Below are 13,436 nucleotides of genomic sequence, written 5' to 3' on the forward strand. Positions count from 1 at the left end.
AATGTCGACATGTTTAAAATACAAAAAAAGAGAGCAATGTTTAATTTATGCTGGAACAACACAAGAATGCCATGTAGACTACTGCTATGCTATGCTATTAAATAGACCTACATGACGATGAACCTTCTGCGTATGCATATGTATTCACTTATAACTAGTTGCTGTTGTTTCAAGAGTTACAGTGCAATTGCAATTGACACAAAACAGCCATTTAATAGTATTTGAGTTTTATCTTAAATGAGAGCATTCATTTCAGGGTTCTTGTGTAGTTAGATAATGTTGTTATATGGGTTTTATAGTGACAGGGACTAGCCAATATTTATCTTTGATATTTATATTAATGTTCTATTAATTGAAATTCACACTTTTTATTCATTCACAGCAAAAAGATTGAGAAAGCAAAAAAAATGAGATTTCTGTCTCACCGATGGATGAAATACCGATGGACTCTACCGACGTTCATCCTTGTATGTCTCAGCCTCGGATACCTGCTCTTCCAGGGGCTACCATTACTGGACAGTGATCAAACTATTACTAATGCAGAGACAGGCACCAAAACTCATAAGATTTTAGTGTGGCACTGGCCATTTGGGAACTCGTTTAATCTAGATGGCGACTTCTGCAAAGACAAGTTCGGGGTACCCAATTGTATCATGATGGATAATCAGTTCCGGTTGTCTGAGGCAGACATTGTGATTTTTCACAACCGTGAGCTGATCCAAGGCCAACAAAGGTTGCCTGTGAATCAGAAACGCCCAGAGAAGCAAAGGTGGGTCTGGTTGACCATGGAGAGCCCAGCGAACAATGGGGATGTGAAGCCCTTTGCTGGATACTTTAACTGGACCATGACCTACCACCAAGATGCAGACATTTATTCACCCTATGGATTTATGGTGCCAAAGGAATCTGAAACTCACGAGCCACTTGAGAGTTTCATTCCAAAAGACAAGACTGATTTGGCATGTTGGGTGGTGAGCAACTTTTCACCACACCATAAGAGAACTACTATATACGAAAAGCTGAAAACTGTGATACCAATCAAAGTGTATGGTGGAGCAGTAAATAAGCGTCTAGATGATCAGACTCTGTTACCTACAATCTCTCGCTGCTCCTTCTACCTGGCCTTTGAAAACTCTGTTTCCAGAGACTACATCTCAGAGAAGTTATGGCGCAATGCCTACATGAGTGGAGCTGTGCCTGTAGTCTTTGGTCCTACTCGGGAGGAGTATGAAGCAGTGGCAGAAAAAGACTCCTTCATCCATGTGAATGACTTCGATACCGTAGAGGAGCTTGGAGAATTCCTCAAAACGCTGGCTGCGGACAGGGAACGCTATGCCTCATACTTCAATTGGAGACGTAAATACACTGTTGAGATTACACACTGGGTGGAGCTTGCATGTAAATTCTGCCCCAAAATTAGTAGCATGCCGCCACATAAGGTGTATGAGAACTTGGATACATGGCAGTAGAAATATATTTATGAAGTTAAAGCTCATTGTTACAGACAAAGGAATGTCAGCCTCAAGAGAGGGTAAACTTGTTATGTATTTGTCTGCACAACAGACGCAGACTCCTGGGTTGTCCAAGTTTCCCCTAATGTCAGTGTGCTCTTTTAAATATTGTTGATTTGTAATGGAAAACTTTATATCTGAGGACTGTTCAATTAGAATAAACAGATCTGATTACAGAGAGTAGGTTCTAAAAAAGAACAAAAGAGACATTATGCAAAATAGATATGGCTGCAGTACACTTGGGCCGACAGACACGGTAAGGTAGCACATGTCTTCACTACTGACAAACACATAATTTACACCTGAAATACAATTTACATTTGATCTATAAATGAGCAGAACGCAGCATATCTTAGACAATTAGAATATTAGTTTGATCAAATTGGCTATCCAAAATCAATGGTTCAGCACATTACCACACAGGTAATAACAGACTGGCATTACTTATGTGTCATAATGTGCATGATGTTACATAATTACCTAGCAAAGTCAGTCTCAAATCTTTACTGAGTAACACATTTGGAGTGGGCATGTACATGCCATGGGATTTTGGGCTATTAGGGCACAATTAGACCTATATACAGCAGAAGTGAGCACAGTTGCTGTGATCTGTTGATAGTGAAAGGTTATGACTACTATATTGTATTTGTGTGATAAAAAGCATAGAGAAGTCTTGCAATGGTATTGTTTGACATTAGGTAGATAAATTAAACATTTGAAATATCGGTATAAACAACCTTCATCTTGGCTTTTTCTCTAAAACCCATGCACAATATGGCAGAAACACCAGCCACCTTTGCTTTTTTCTGTTTGAATATGCACTGTTACTTTGAGGTCTGCCTTCATGCGATGTTGATTGGTTTAATGTTTCAAATACCTTAAGCATGTTAAGTGTTCCCAGCCACAACTGAATAAAACTCCACTGGCTCTTTCCTTGCTTTAAGCCTAACAAACATGTGAAATATACAATTCAGTCAAACCTATACCCACAGCGCATATCCGCCGTACTTTTACTTAAGTTACTAAGTCTATCCAGGTGGCTGTCCCAATCCATTGAATAAAGGCTCTAAAATCCCCAAATGCCACCTTTGCGTTTAGTTTTACTTGCTTCATAGAGCAATTATTTGATACCAGGGCATACTGTAACATAGCGCATTGCGACTCTCACGTAAAGCAGTGGTTTCCCGCCGGATCATGGGCATTTATTCATAAGATACGTTCTTATGGATAGACATAATGAACGATGGATTGTGATTAGGATGTCGGTTGCTGAGATGTGATACTATGTGTGATTTAACACTGGATGGGGTTTCTGTGTGCACTGATCGGTTTGGCCAAAATGTTTAGCGTTGTACTTATTACTTGTTGCCTGTCTTCCGGGAACGTGGGAACAAACTGGAATGCAGGGCTGAGAAAGATTTTCTGTGTTCGTTTCGCGCTCCGCGAGGGAAGCGCTCATTGGAACAGGGGTGTTCATAGTGAGTTTAAATAATTCTTTAATAAAGTGTTTAAGGGCATAGTTAATAATATAACATGCATGAACGTATGCAATGTGTAACGCACGTTCAATGTTAACGGCCAGGGGTTTAAATATGTGCCGCACAGCTCAGTTGGGGAGAGAAGGTGATTGTTGAGAATCAGGGTTGTAGAACATACGTCTATGTTCATCTTGTTTAAGTAATGTTCAGTTTGAATTCCTATAACTAGGCACTGCGCACGCGTATAGTCAGAATGAATATGAATGACGAGCATGACCCACGTTGCCTGTAATGTCTTCACAAGTTTCCGACCCGAGTAAAGAAACAAATTATACGGAATCCTGAATTGTGTCACTCGTCTTTCAACAAGGGTCTACAACTACGCACGGGCATGATCTCGTTTGGTGTTTCTTTTTGATTCAGTGTTTTGTTTGTTAAACCTGCCGGTCGCTTACTTGAAAATAAAAATACAAATTTTGGAAGAGCTGCTTTGCATTCGTCCATCCTTGAAGTCTGACATAAACCAACCGCTCGGGCACACTCCTTTACACAAACATATGCTGATTGTACACATAGAACAGGTGCATGCTGACTCAAAGAGAGGAATTGGTTTAGATTGCCAGGAGGAGAAGAAAAGACCCAGGAATGAGACAGTGAAAGAATGACTAAAAATGTTCATATGAAAGTGAGATATGCCACACAATTATGAATAATTATTCAAATAACATATTACTTTGCAGGTCGGGGTCTTGGCCAACAAGTAAATATATTCCAAATGTCACAAACAACTACAGACAGCCCCAGTGAAGATGGTAACCCTGACGGTTCACTTGACACAAGAATTCTTTCCTGTACTACCGCCAGCAGGGGCCATCGCCTGCGTGGAAGCTGAAGACGCCTGACAGGGTGCGCGAGGAGGCGAGGGCTCGGGTGAGCAAGATGGGAAGCGACCCCAGAAATCCCCAGGAGGTGCTGGCCATGAGCGAGCTCCAGTTCGGACAGTACAGGGGTCTGACGTTATGGTGGCTGCTGGGGAACGACGTGGGTTACGCGTGTGGGGTCATCGCGTCCCACGAGAGAGAGAGGGAGAGTCGGGACACCAGCCAGACGCCCCCTCATGGAGCATAATGATGCCCTCTCACTTCCTACGCCAGGCTGTTCCCAGCGATGGTGGCAGCCATCGCCAGGCGTAGGATGTCTGAGGGCTCCCAGTCTGTGAGGGGCCTGGACAGCACTCTGGTGGGGTTTGGGGCACATGCCCAAGTGTCCTTCAAGTCCCTGTACGAGGCAAAGGACACAGAGAGTCGAACGTAAGTCTTGCCATGGCTGTGTATGTGTGTCAGTCACTGTAATCAGGGGTGCAAACTCGTCACCTTTTGGCGAAATTCTGCGTTTTTGATCCAAAATAGGTAATTTGTGTGATTTGTGGGGGGGGGTAGTAATCTGCGAACGCAAGCTGTCCCGAATATTTTTTTCAAGCTTGTTCGATTGGCCACTCCATGCGATCATGACCGGCACACTTTTTATTTTGAGTCTTCGGGTCTGTTCGAAATGGAAGGTAGCTGCCCCGATGCCGTAATAGACAGGTGTTTTACAAGACATGTCTTTCGATTGAAGGCATTTTCAAAAACCGTTGGTTTCGAGCTGCCTTTTTAAGATGGCATTTACGGTAACGTGTGACGTTGGTGCGCTGCAAAAACTCTAAGTAAATGTACATTTACATAAAAGACACGGCCGTCAGCCGAGTTTGGTCCGGAGTTTGGCTGCTAATAAGTTACCATTAGCATGCTGATATGAATTATATGGTGTGTCTGTAACACATGAGTTGTTGTCAACATAAACAATTGATTGTTGTTTACTTTGCACATGAACATATTTGGGCCAAATAACCCACTGTGTATGTAGTGACGTGCGGTGAGGTTCGTGGCTGGTGAGGCACTGACTCTCTCAGTCAGATTTACAAATATATAAACCCAATACAGTAGCTTAAATTACCATTCATTTTACGAGTTAAATCGCAGAGACTATAACATCAGCTAGATAACTAGCTATCATTTAATGCAAATTTAACTCTTCCATTTAAATCGTTTCAGGTTATTAAAAGTGTCCTTAGCTAGCTAATTAGCTAGCATAGCAACCAGAAAAAGTTTAATTTCTCAAAATCAGCTCACCAATAAAAAGCAGTCTTGGGTTCAAAGTGATCACAACCACTTGTGTGATGTTAAATAGCTTCACATTAAAAAATCCAAGTTCCAAACATTTTCAAAGCAATTTGCACTGTTTGTATTGTATTCTTTTTTTGTGTTGTGATGTATATTCTGTGTAAGCACACCAAGTAAAATTCCTTGTTTGTGCAAACTTACTTGGCCAATAAAATCTGATTCTGATTCTGAATGTTAGTAGTCGATCGAGTTGTCTTCTGTCTCGTCGTTTGAAGCAAACCTATGTATAACCACTTCACTGGATTGGAAGTCCATTTTCCAGGCTCTCGCACACCGCCTTCATTGAGGCAGAGGTTAGGTTTGCCTCCTCTATGTGCTTTTTCACTGTGGTTTTATGACAGATCTAAATAGCTTCTACACATACGTGAAATACATTACCTATTCTATGGATACAAACGACATATAATAAAAGTGTGCTGCTTTGCTAGTTAAATTGTACTTAGATTACTTGGATTACTCTAATTCTCATGTAAAGTAGTATTTATTGTTACACCATGCTTTTTATTGCTCTTAGCTTGACTGTTCTCTCCCTTGTACGTCGCTTTGGACAAAAGCGTCTGCTAAATGACTAAATGTAAATGTAAATGTAAATATTTCAGTGATGACAAACAATGAGAAAGCAAAAGGCATGCGCTCAACCCTGTGCAATCCCTCACACACTATCTGAGATAAGGCGCAGCTCGTCTCTGCCTCACCTCGCGATGTAATGTAAAGGGAGAAGCTAGGCCATGCCCGATGCAGCCTCTGTTGATTTTCTGTTCCAATAGTCCAATGGTGAAGTGGACTGGAGTGGGTGGTCGGGAGGGTATTGGGGTGGGTGGTTGGGTTGGCCTGTGCCCGTGCCACATTTAACACAGGAATGTTTATGATTAAACTGTTACCAGAGCACAAAATTGTTTACAACAGCACAAAGTTCTTCATAGATCTAGCCTCATAATTTTGCTGTCAAAGTGCACCAGTTTGATAGCCTGGATACCAGACCGAACTTAGCCCCGCCCACACATTTTTTGGTTGGGAAGTTCGGTCTGGCATTACTCCATTGAGGAGAAATTATCTGCGGCTCGATATCGGCCGTACCAATCAAATTGTTAATGCGGGCTTTATACGATGATGGACAGATGATCAACAGTAACGTAACCAACCACGTCACCAACACATGAGTTGAATTCGTTTTCAACAAACATGGCTGCCGCTGGAGAGCTGAAATGTATAGATTCGAGTCCATTTAGACATTGACAGTGCATTCATTTTGAAAGAGGAACAGAGAAACGCGATTAAGGCATTTGTCAATCGAAAAGATGTTTTTGCCTTCCTTCCTACGGGATCCGGTAAAAGTGTAATGTATCAGCTGCCAATGGTCACATACTACGTTGTTCTGATTGGTTGTAGGTAACCAATTGAGCGAAGAGGCATTTTTTCTCCTGGTTCGGTTGAAACACGCCCCATAATCACAGCCCAATGGAGCGATATCAGACTCATATTCTGACTAGAATTATGAGTATGACATCGTCAGGCTACCAGTTTGATGTATTGAACTTTAAAATGTGAAAAATGTTCTTATATATAAAATAAATTCCCCGGGGAGCATGCCCCGGACTCTCCTAAGCGGTTCGCATCGTTGTCACCTTTTTCATCCCTGATGAGTTTGCACCCCTGGTAATGTGCTCTTTGCTATTAATCTTGTGTTTTTTGCTGTGACAGAGCGCAGTGCGACTGTCACGTAAAGCGGGGGTTTCCCCGCAGAGCTTGATCACTGATTATAAGATACGTTCTGATGGACAGATATATGAACGGTGGAATATGTGATTATGTTGTGTGATGTGCATAGATGTGATACGATGTGGGGGATTAACACGGGATGGGGTTTCTGTGCATTGATCCGTGAACAAAAGGTTTAGCTGCGTACTCACCTGTTGCATGTGTCTTCCGGGAACGTGGGAAGCAAATGGGGATGCAGGGCTGAGAATGATTATCTGTGTTTATTTCGCGCTCTGCGAGGGTAGTGCTCATTGGGGCAGGGGTGTTCCTAGTGTGTCTAAATAAGTCTTTGATAAAGTGTTAAATGGCATAGTTAATAGTAAAACATGCAGGTACATATGCAATGTGTTATGCCAGTATGTGTGTAAGGAGAGAAGACCGTGCGAAACGGCTAATTGATTAATGCACGTTTAATGGTAACGACCAGCTGTTTAAATGCGTGCCGCACAGCTCAGTTGGGGAAAGGTTGCTGACGCGAGCAGACCTAAGTTGATGGTTGTATGAAACCAGGTGAATAGTTAAGTGGGCATTGTCCCGGTGTTAGGTCTGCTCACATCAGCAACCTAAGTTGATGGTTGTGTGAAACCAGGTGAAGAGCTAAGTGGGCATTGTCCCGGTGTTTGTTTTTATTTTGCATTCAGTGTTTTGTTTGTTTGTGTTGTCTGTTAAACCTGCTGGTAACTTATAAGAAAATAAAAAAAATAAAACATTTTGGAGGTACTGTGTTGCCTTTCATCCATCCCTTAAGTCTGACCAAACCAACCGCTCGGGCACACTCCTTTACATTTGCACTGTCTGTTATATCTATAGCTATGTGCTGTGGGTCAGGAAGCAGAAGGTGAGAGCAGGGTGCAAGATGCATAACTTGCAGAAGTATGTGCTGGCTCGGGATGCAGGGAGGAAGGATGAGCCAGTTCATCGTCTCCCACATCCAGGTAAATGCTATATCCACACACAGCTATCTGCAATGTTTATGTACTTGTAAAAATGTATGTATGCATGCTGTTCTGTGTGTGAGCAGGCGCTGCTGCATCTTTGGACCCTGCTGGTACATCTGATGCTGACCTTTCTGCCACTGCAATGGAGGTCGACTCGTTGTGAGTGCACGTTATTACGAAAACCAAATGATTCAATGTGGAATGACTTGTTAACACTAAAACTTTAACGTTATAGGCAAGTATTGCATAGATGAACGAATGTTGTTCAAATATGTCACCTGATTAATGGATAACTGTGATTTCAATCCTTTGTAGTTGTCAGGGACACCCCATCAGCTGTGCCCCCCCCCTCTCTCGCCGTACCCCCGCAGACACCGGTATTTCATCCTGCCACGGCCATGAATCTGGCTCGGCCTGATGTGCCGCAGTCAGTCTCCGGCATACAGGTGTGCTCAGTGATGAACAGTATTTGTACCATATGTTTATGTGTGTATGTGTATTTACATTTAGGCCATTACACCAACAGACTGGTATTGCTGTGTGTTTCAGCTGCTGCCTCGGGCTGAGAAGGCACCCTGTGAGGGTCATCGTGCGGCGTGGCTTCATGAGCTGTCTCTGTGCTTTCCTGCAGGACGCAGTCGGGCCAGACGGTCACGGCGGCTACCATCTCGTCGTGGCCCTGGCACACGCCCTCGTGGACCTGCGTCACCGCACCTTTGTAACCCAACGGCAGGCCAGAGAAATTATCGCTCTCTGGCAGAAACTGTCTGACCGGGACAAGGCAGCGGTGTTCCCCTCCCGCTACCTTCTTAAGACGAGCCATCCAGCCAGTGTGAGGCGGTAAGCAGTGACGGCACACATTTCAATGCTTTGTTTGGTTCTTCTTCTGTAACCCGCCTAATAGAGTGCATGTCTGCGCGTGTGTGTGTACAGTGCTGTCCTGGGCCAGGGCGCGGGGCCGGCACATTCTCCCAAGACCAGCAGACTTATGGAGGCCATCCTGCTGGAACTGTGCCGCACGCACCTCCACGACCGGACTACGATCGCCGGGGTCTGCATCCGTTGCTGGGGTGCCGTCATGAGGGACTACAGAATAATCAAGAACAATCTCTACACCAATCCTACCCTCGTGGCGAGCACCCGCATCCAGCTTTTCGTCATTAGCCAACTGACCCTTACGCAATGGTAAGATTCTGTTTATCACGTCGGTTTAATATAGTTGCAGGATGTGTGTATTGTCACGATTTGTAATTTGCATTTATTTTTTTCCCTCAGGCACAATCAGAGGAACCAGGCGATGATGAGGGACACCATCACCATGGCAATACCGGGGCCCAGCGCATCCCTGACAGCAGCAGAGCCCCTGTCTGCCCCACGTACCCTGCTGCAGCGGCCCGAGCAGCCAGACCAGCCTTCCCAACACCGCCTGCCCGCGGATGCCTCTGGTCTGGCTTCCACCATCAGAGGGCCGCTGGCCCCGGAGCTGTATGCCCTCATCATCGCCCGTGCTGGCTTATCCTCCTCCTCAGCCTCAGCAACCCTGTCCACCAACGCTGGTGCCATGAGCGCCCCCTCCACAGCCACCACTGCTCCATCTGCCAGCTCCTCCGCCCCTGCTGGAGCAGTTCCACGCTCCACCGCCTGGAGGTGGAAGGTCCAGCAGGAGAAGGAGCGTTGTGCCTGGGAGGAAGGCAAAGACATTAAAGACTACAAGAAGGCCTCCCACTTCACCTGCAGGCTCTGTGGCCAACCAAAGACTAGACAATATGGCCACAGCCGCTACAGGAGGGAGGTCTTCTGCACCCGGGCCGACGGGAGGACTGTGGAGCAGTGGCTGGCGGACAAAAAACGGCAGGAGGGGGCAGCTCAACCCCCCCTCCCCCCTAGATATGTAAATAGTGTAAATAGTTAGTGTAAATAGTTAGTGTGTGTGTGTTGTGTGTGTGTGTAAATAATTTTCAATAAATCCTTTTTCTTTTTAAAAACAAATGTACTTGTTTTTCTTAAATGTATCTTAAAGTTAAGAGGAAAAACAAACAAGCAGTCAAAGTTTCATTACATTTAATCCATTCACATTACATTTAATCATCCATCAGATAATGGCGAGGTACATCTCATCCAGCAATCAGGTAAACTGGTGCGTATGACCTCGTCGTCGCCAGTGCCAGTGCCAGTGCCAGCGCCAGCACATCTTCGTCCTCAGCCTCAGCCACCTCGTGCAGGTTTAACTGCCGGCTCTGTGGCCAGTCTAAGACGGTGGAGCAGTGGCTGGCAGAAAAACAGGCGGAGGGGGCAGCCCCCCCCTCGCCCCGCCCCGCCTAAATATTTGTAAATAGTTATTGTGTACTGTCCAAAGTTTGCACGTAACTTTCCACCCTGCTGTCCAGAGGGGAGGGCTTTCAAAACCTTAAAGGTTTCAAGGAACTTTCCACCCACCCTGCTGTTCAGAGGTGTTGAGGGGAGGGGTTCAAGTTCACTTAATGTCTAACCTGGGTCAAACTGTTCATATTGGCCTGGATTAGAGACAAAGGAGAGAAGAAGTAGAGCCTGGGGGGTCCCTGCGACATTTGTGGCCGAGCCCGAACCCTCCAGGACGGCCACGCATATTTCAAGGGCCAGTTTTTCTGCGCCCTGCAAGGTGGCCCTGAAGGGCGGCGGCGGAGCAGTGGCTGCTGGAGCAGCGGGGTCCAGACGTGGGAAAGATTCCCAGAACCACAGCATGGAACCTAAAAAAGAGGTGGGAGAGAGAGAGAGTGGGGAGGAGGACAGGTCAAACAAGAAGCAGAGAAAGCCCCACAAAAGAAAGCAATTAAATTAAATATATCTCTTGTTCTGCCTGTTTTGTGATATACATGCCTAAAAGGTGCCTAATATTTCTATACTGAAATAATATCGGCATTATAAATAATTTTTCAGTAGCCTATTTTTTGGTGCCCTCTCAGGACTTGGTGCCCTACGCACAGTGTATGGGAGCGGCGGCACTCCCAGTTATTATATTGGAGTTACCAGTCCTTGGGGAAAAGGGGTGCGCTGAGGGTCTTATGTTCGTTGGGCCAGGCTGAAGAGAGTTCGTAGACGAAGGGACTGTAGCTCTGAGGTCGAATGTCATCATTGCTGTGCAGAGTTTGCGGGTTTGAAATGTGTGCCTCTTTCTCTTACACACACACACACACACACACACACACACACACACACACACACACACACACACACACACACACACACACACACACACACACACACACACACACACACACACACACACACACACACACACACACACACACACACCAGTCTCATGTACCCAAAGTGTCACTGATATGGCTTGCTTCTTATAGATGCTCAGCAATGACAGAAAACATACAGTACAAACCAGACGTCTGTCAAACAGTGTAGTATTATTTAGGAGATATATATCCATATCAGAAAGGCATTACAGCATTACAGTGAGCAACATGTGTCTGTTAAGTTCCTGTGAGTTTTACTTTGCTTATTTGTAGCTCCTAGTGTTAGTTCTGAGTGTTTTTAGATCAGATGTGCCATGGTGTTCTGCTTTACTTTAAACTTTTTTAAAGCCATTGAAACTGAATGAAGCCATTTTAAAGGAACTATATCATTATTTTTTGTCATATTATAATAATTCTTATAATGTCATGCATTCACTGTCTTGCTTATTGTCAAGCACAGTTAACCTGAACTCATGTGTCCTTCTCTTTTCACACATCATCAAATTCTCAAGCATCTAATATTACTGGTAGATTCTTAGAAAACCCTGCTTGTTAGGTTGTGGTTGAACATAGATCTGCATGTTCCCTTCTGAACTTAAACATTTAAAAATCTGTGAATGACCTCATAAGCCACAGTAGAGGCGTTGCAGCCTTAAAGCTACTTCTTCAAACTGCTGTGGCCTTGCACAGAAGGTCACGCGCACTCACAAACATACACACACACACATGCACACAGACTTACATGCAGACACACAGTCACATATTCACAGTCCCACACACACACACAGACTTCCATGCAGGCACACAGACACACACAGACACACATTCGAGATGAGAAAGGAATCAGTGTGATCTTGTCCTTTATCATTGTCTGTCATTTATTTGATAAAGTGGTCTTCAGTAAAAAAGTTCTTATTGATTATGGAGAGTGTTTGCTTTGCTGAACAGTGAACACATATGACAGTAGTGTCATGTCTTTTTCTCAGGGTGTCTCACACTTACACACCACCAACATGCTGATGTCTTTACAAGAGTGATGATGTGCTTTCAGAACTACCACCAGTAGCATGTGTGGTTTTAGTGTTACTGTTTTGCTGGTGTAAATGTGTTTTAACACCATAGGAGGAACAGGAGGGGTTGAACACAGGGGTTGAATTTGTGTGGTCAAGTCTGTGTTTGTGTCTGTGACAGTTTGTGTGAGATCATACAAAAAGCTCTGACAAAAAAAACTAGATAGGAATGATGAAGAGTGAAGATTGCAGTGTAGAGTTAATTGGAACAGAGTTCAATTTAACATCGATTAGATCCCATTTGGCTATAATTGTGCAAGGCTCTATTCAGCATTATTCACTTACTCTCTTAACGTACTCTGGATTAAGATTCACACTACAATGAATGCATGATTTTATGCAGTGACGTGCGGTGATGTCAGTAAGAGGGTAGGCACTGAGTTATGAAAGCCAGATTACCTAATTTATTGTTTAGGCTAATAGGCTACATCAAAACAGTATGCACAAGCGCGGCACACAAGCACGGTCGATATCAAGAAATTTCCAATCAGGATGACACATCATCGCACACGCACGCACGCACGCACACACACCACACACACCAGTTAATGTCCAGCATCAGAATGCAACCATCTTTATCCTTAATTATTGCACAGCGGAAATTATGTTTGTCAGTCAGCAACAATGAGAACACACACTGCTCAATTGAATATGAAGGCAAATGGCTTGCAGTCGGCATTAATTCAACCACACTTATCAATTCAAAATTAAGCCCAAAATAGTTTCTGACTCACCAATCGGTATATTATTTGTATATAAAATCCATCCGCCGCTCTTTCCTCGTGAAGACGTTGATCACAGCGTTGTAAAACTCCTCTTTACAGGCCTTCAGTTTGCATAGTCTCTGGCTCTCAATTGATAGAATGGCAAGGGCTGAAAGACGCAGTAGTTCATGTAAGGTTGGCGTATAGGCCGCAACATGAACACTGTTTTCGTTTCAACCCGCTCCACAGGCGCGCATCTACACAATCTTTAGCTCATAAAAAAGAACGAGTCGTGCTTAGCTACCAAAAAAAAGTTCGTCGCTGACTTTCCAGTCAATTTTTGGTGCGTCTATGTTTTATGCCGAACTAGTTTCTTCAGAGCGCACAAGGATCTTGGTCGCGAGTGCTGGCACTTTTCGACACGTGATCGTTCTACACCAATGAGGTAGCTGCTTTTTGTCAACAGAATGGCAAGATGGCGGCTCCCGTGGTTAGATTCAACGTTACCGATAAAGAGGAAAACACCCG

General features: G+C 44.4%; 2 protein-coding genes across 2 annotated transcripts; both read left to right on the top strand.

The window, feature by feature from the left end:
* The first annotated feature begins 431 nt into the window (after positions 1–431).
* Positions 432–1,469, top strand: LOC105900070 (alpha-(1,3)-fucosyltransferase 7-like). Its single transcript, XM_031582117.1, has one exon. It carries the CDS (start codon positions 432–434, stop codon positions 1,467–1,469), a length of 1,038 nt encoding a protein of 345 aa, XP_031437977.1.
* Positions 1,470–7,985: 6,516 nt separating this feature from the next.
* On the top strand, positions 7,986–9,921 carry LOC105900069. Its single transcript, XM_042709910.1, has 5 exons — positions 7,986–8,066; positions 8,223–8,353; positions 8,457–8,747; positions 8,841–9,092; positions 9,183–9,921. The coding sequence occupies exons 2-5, from the start codon at positions 8,325–8,327 to the stop codon at positions 9,817–9,819; spliced, it is 1,209 nt and encodes a 402-aa protein (XP_042565844.1). The 5' UTR covers positions 7,986–8,066; positions 8,223–8,324; the 3' UTR covers positions 9,820–9,921.
* The last annotated feature ends 3,515 nt before the right edge of the window (positions 9,922–13,436 follow it).

Source organism: Clupea harengus, chromosome 15 (assembly GCF_900700415.2).
Source record: "Clupea harengus chromosome 15, Ch_v2.0.2, whole genome shotgun sequence".
In the NCBI taxonomy this organism is placed as follows: domain Eukaryota; kingdom Metazoa; phylum Chordata; class Actinopteri; order Clupeiformes; family Clupeidae; genus Clupea; species Clupea harengus.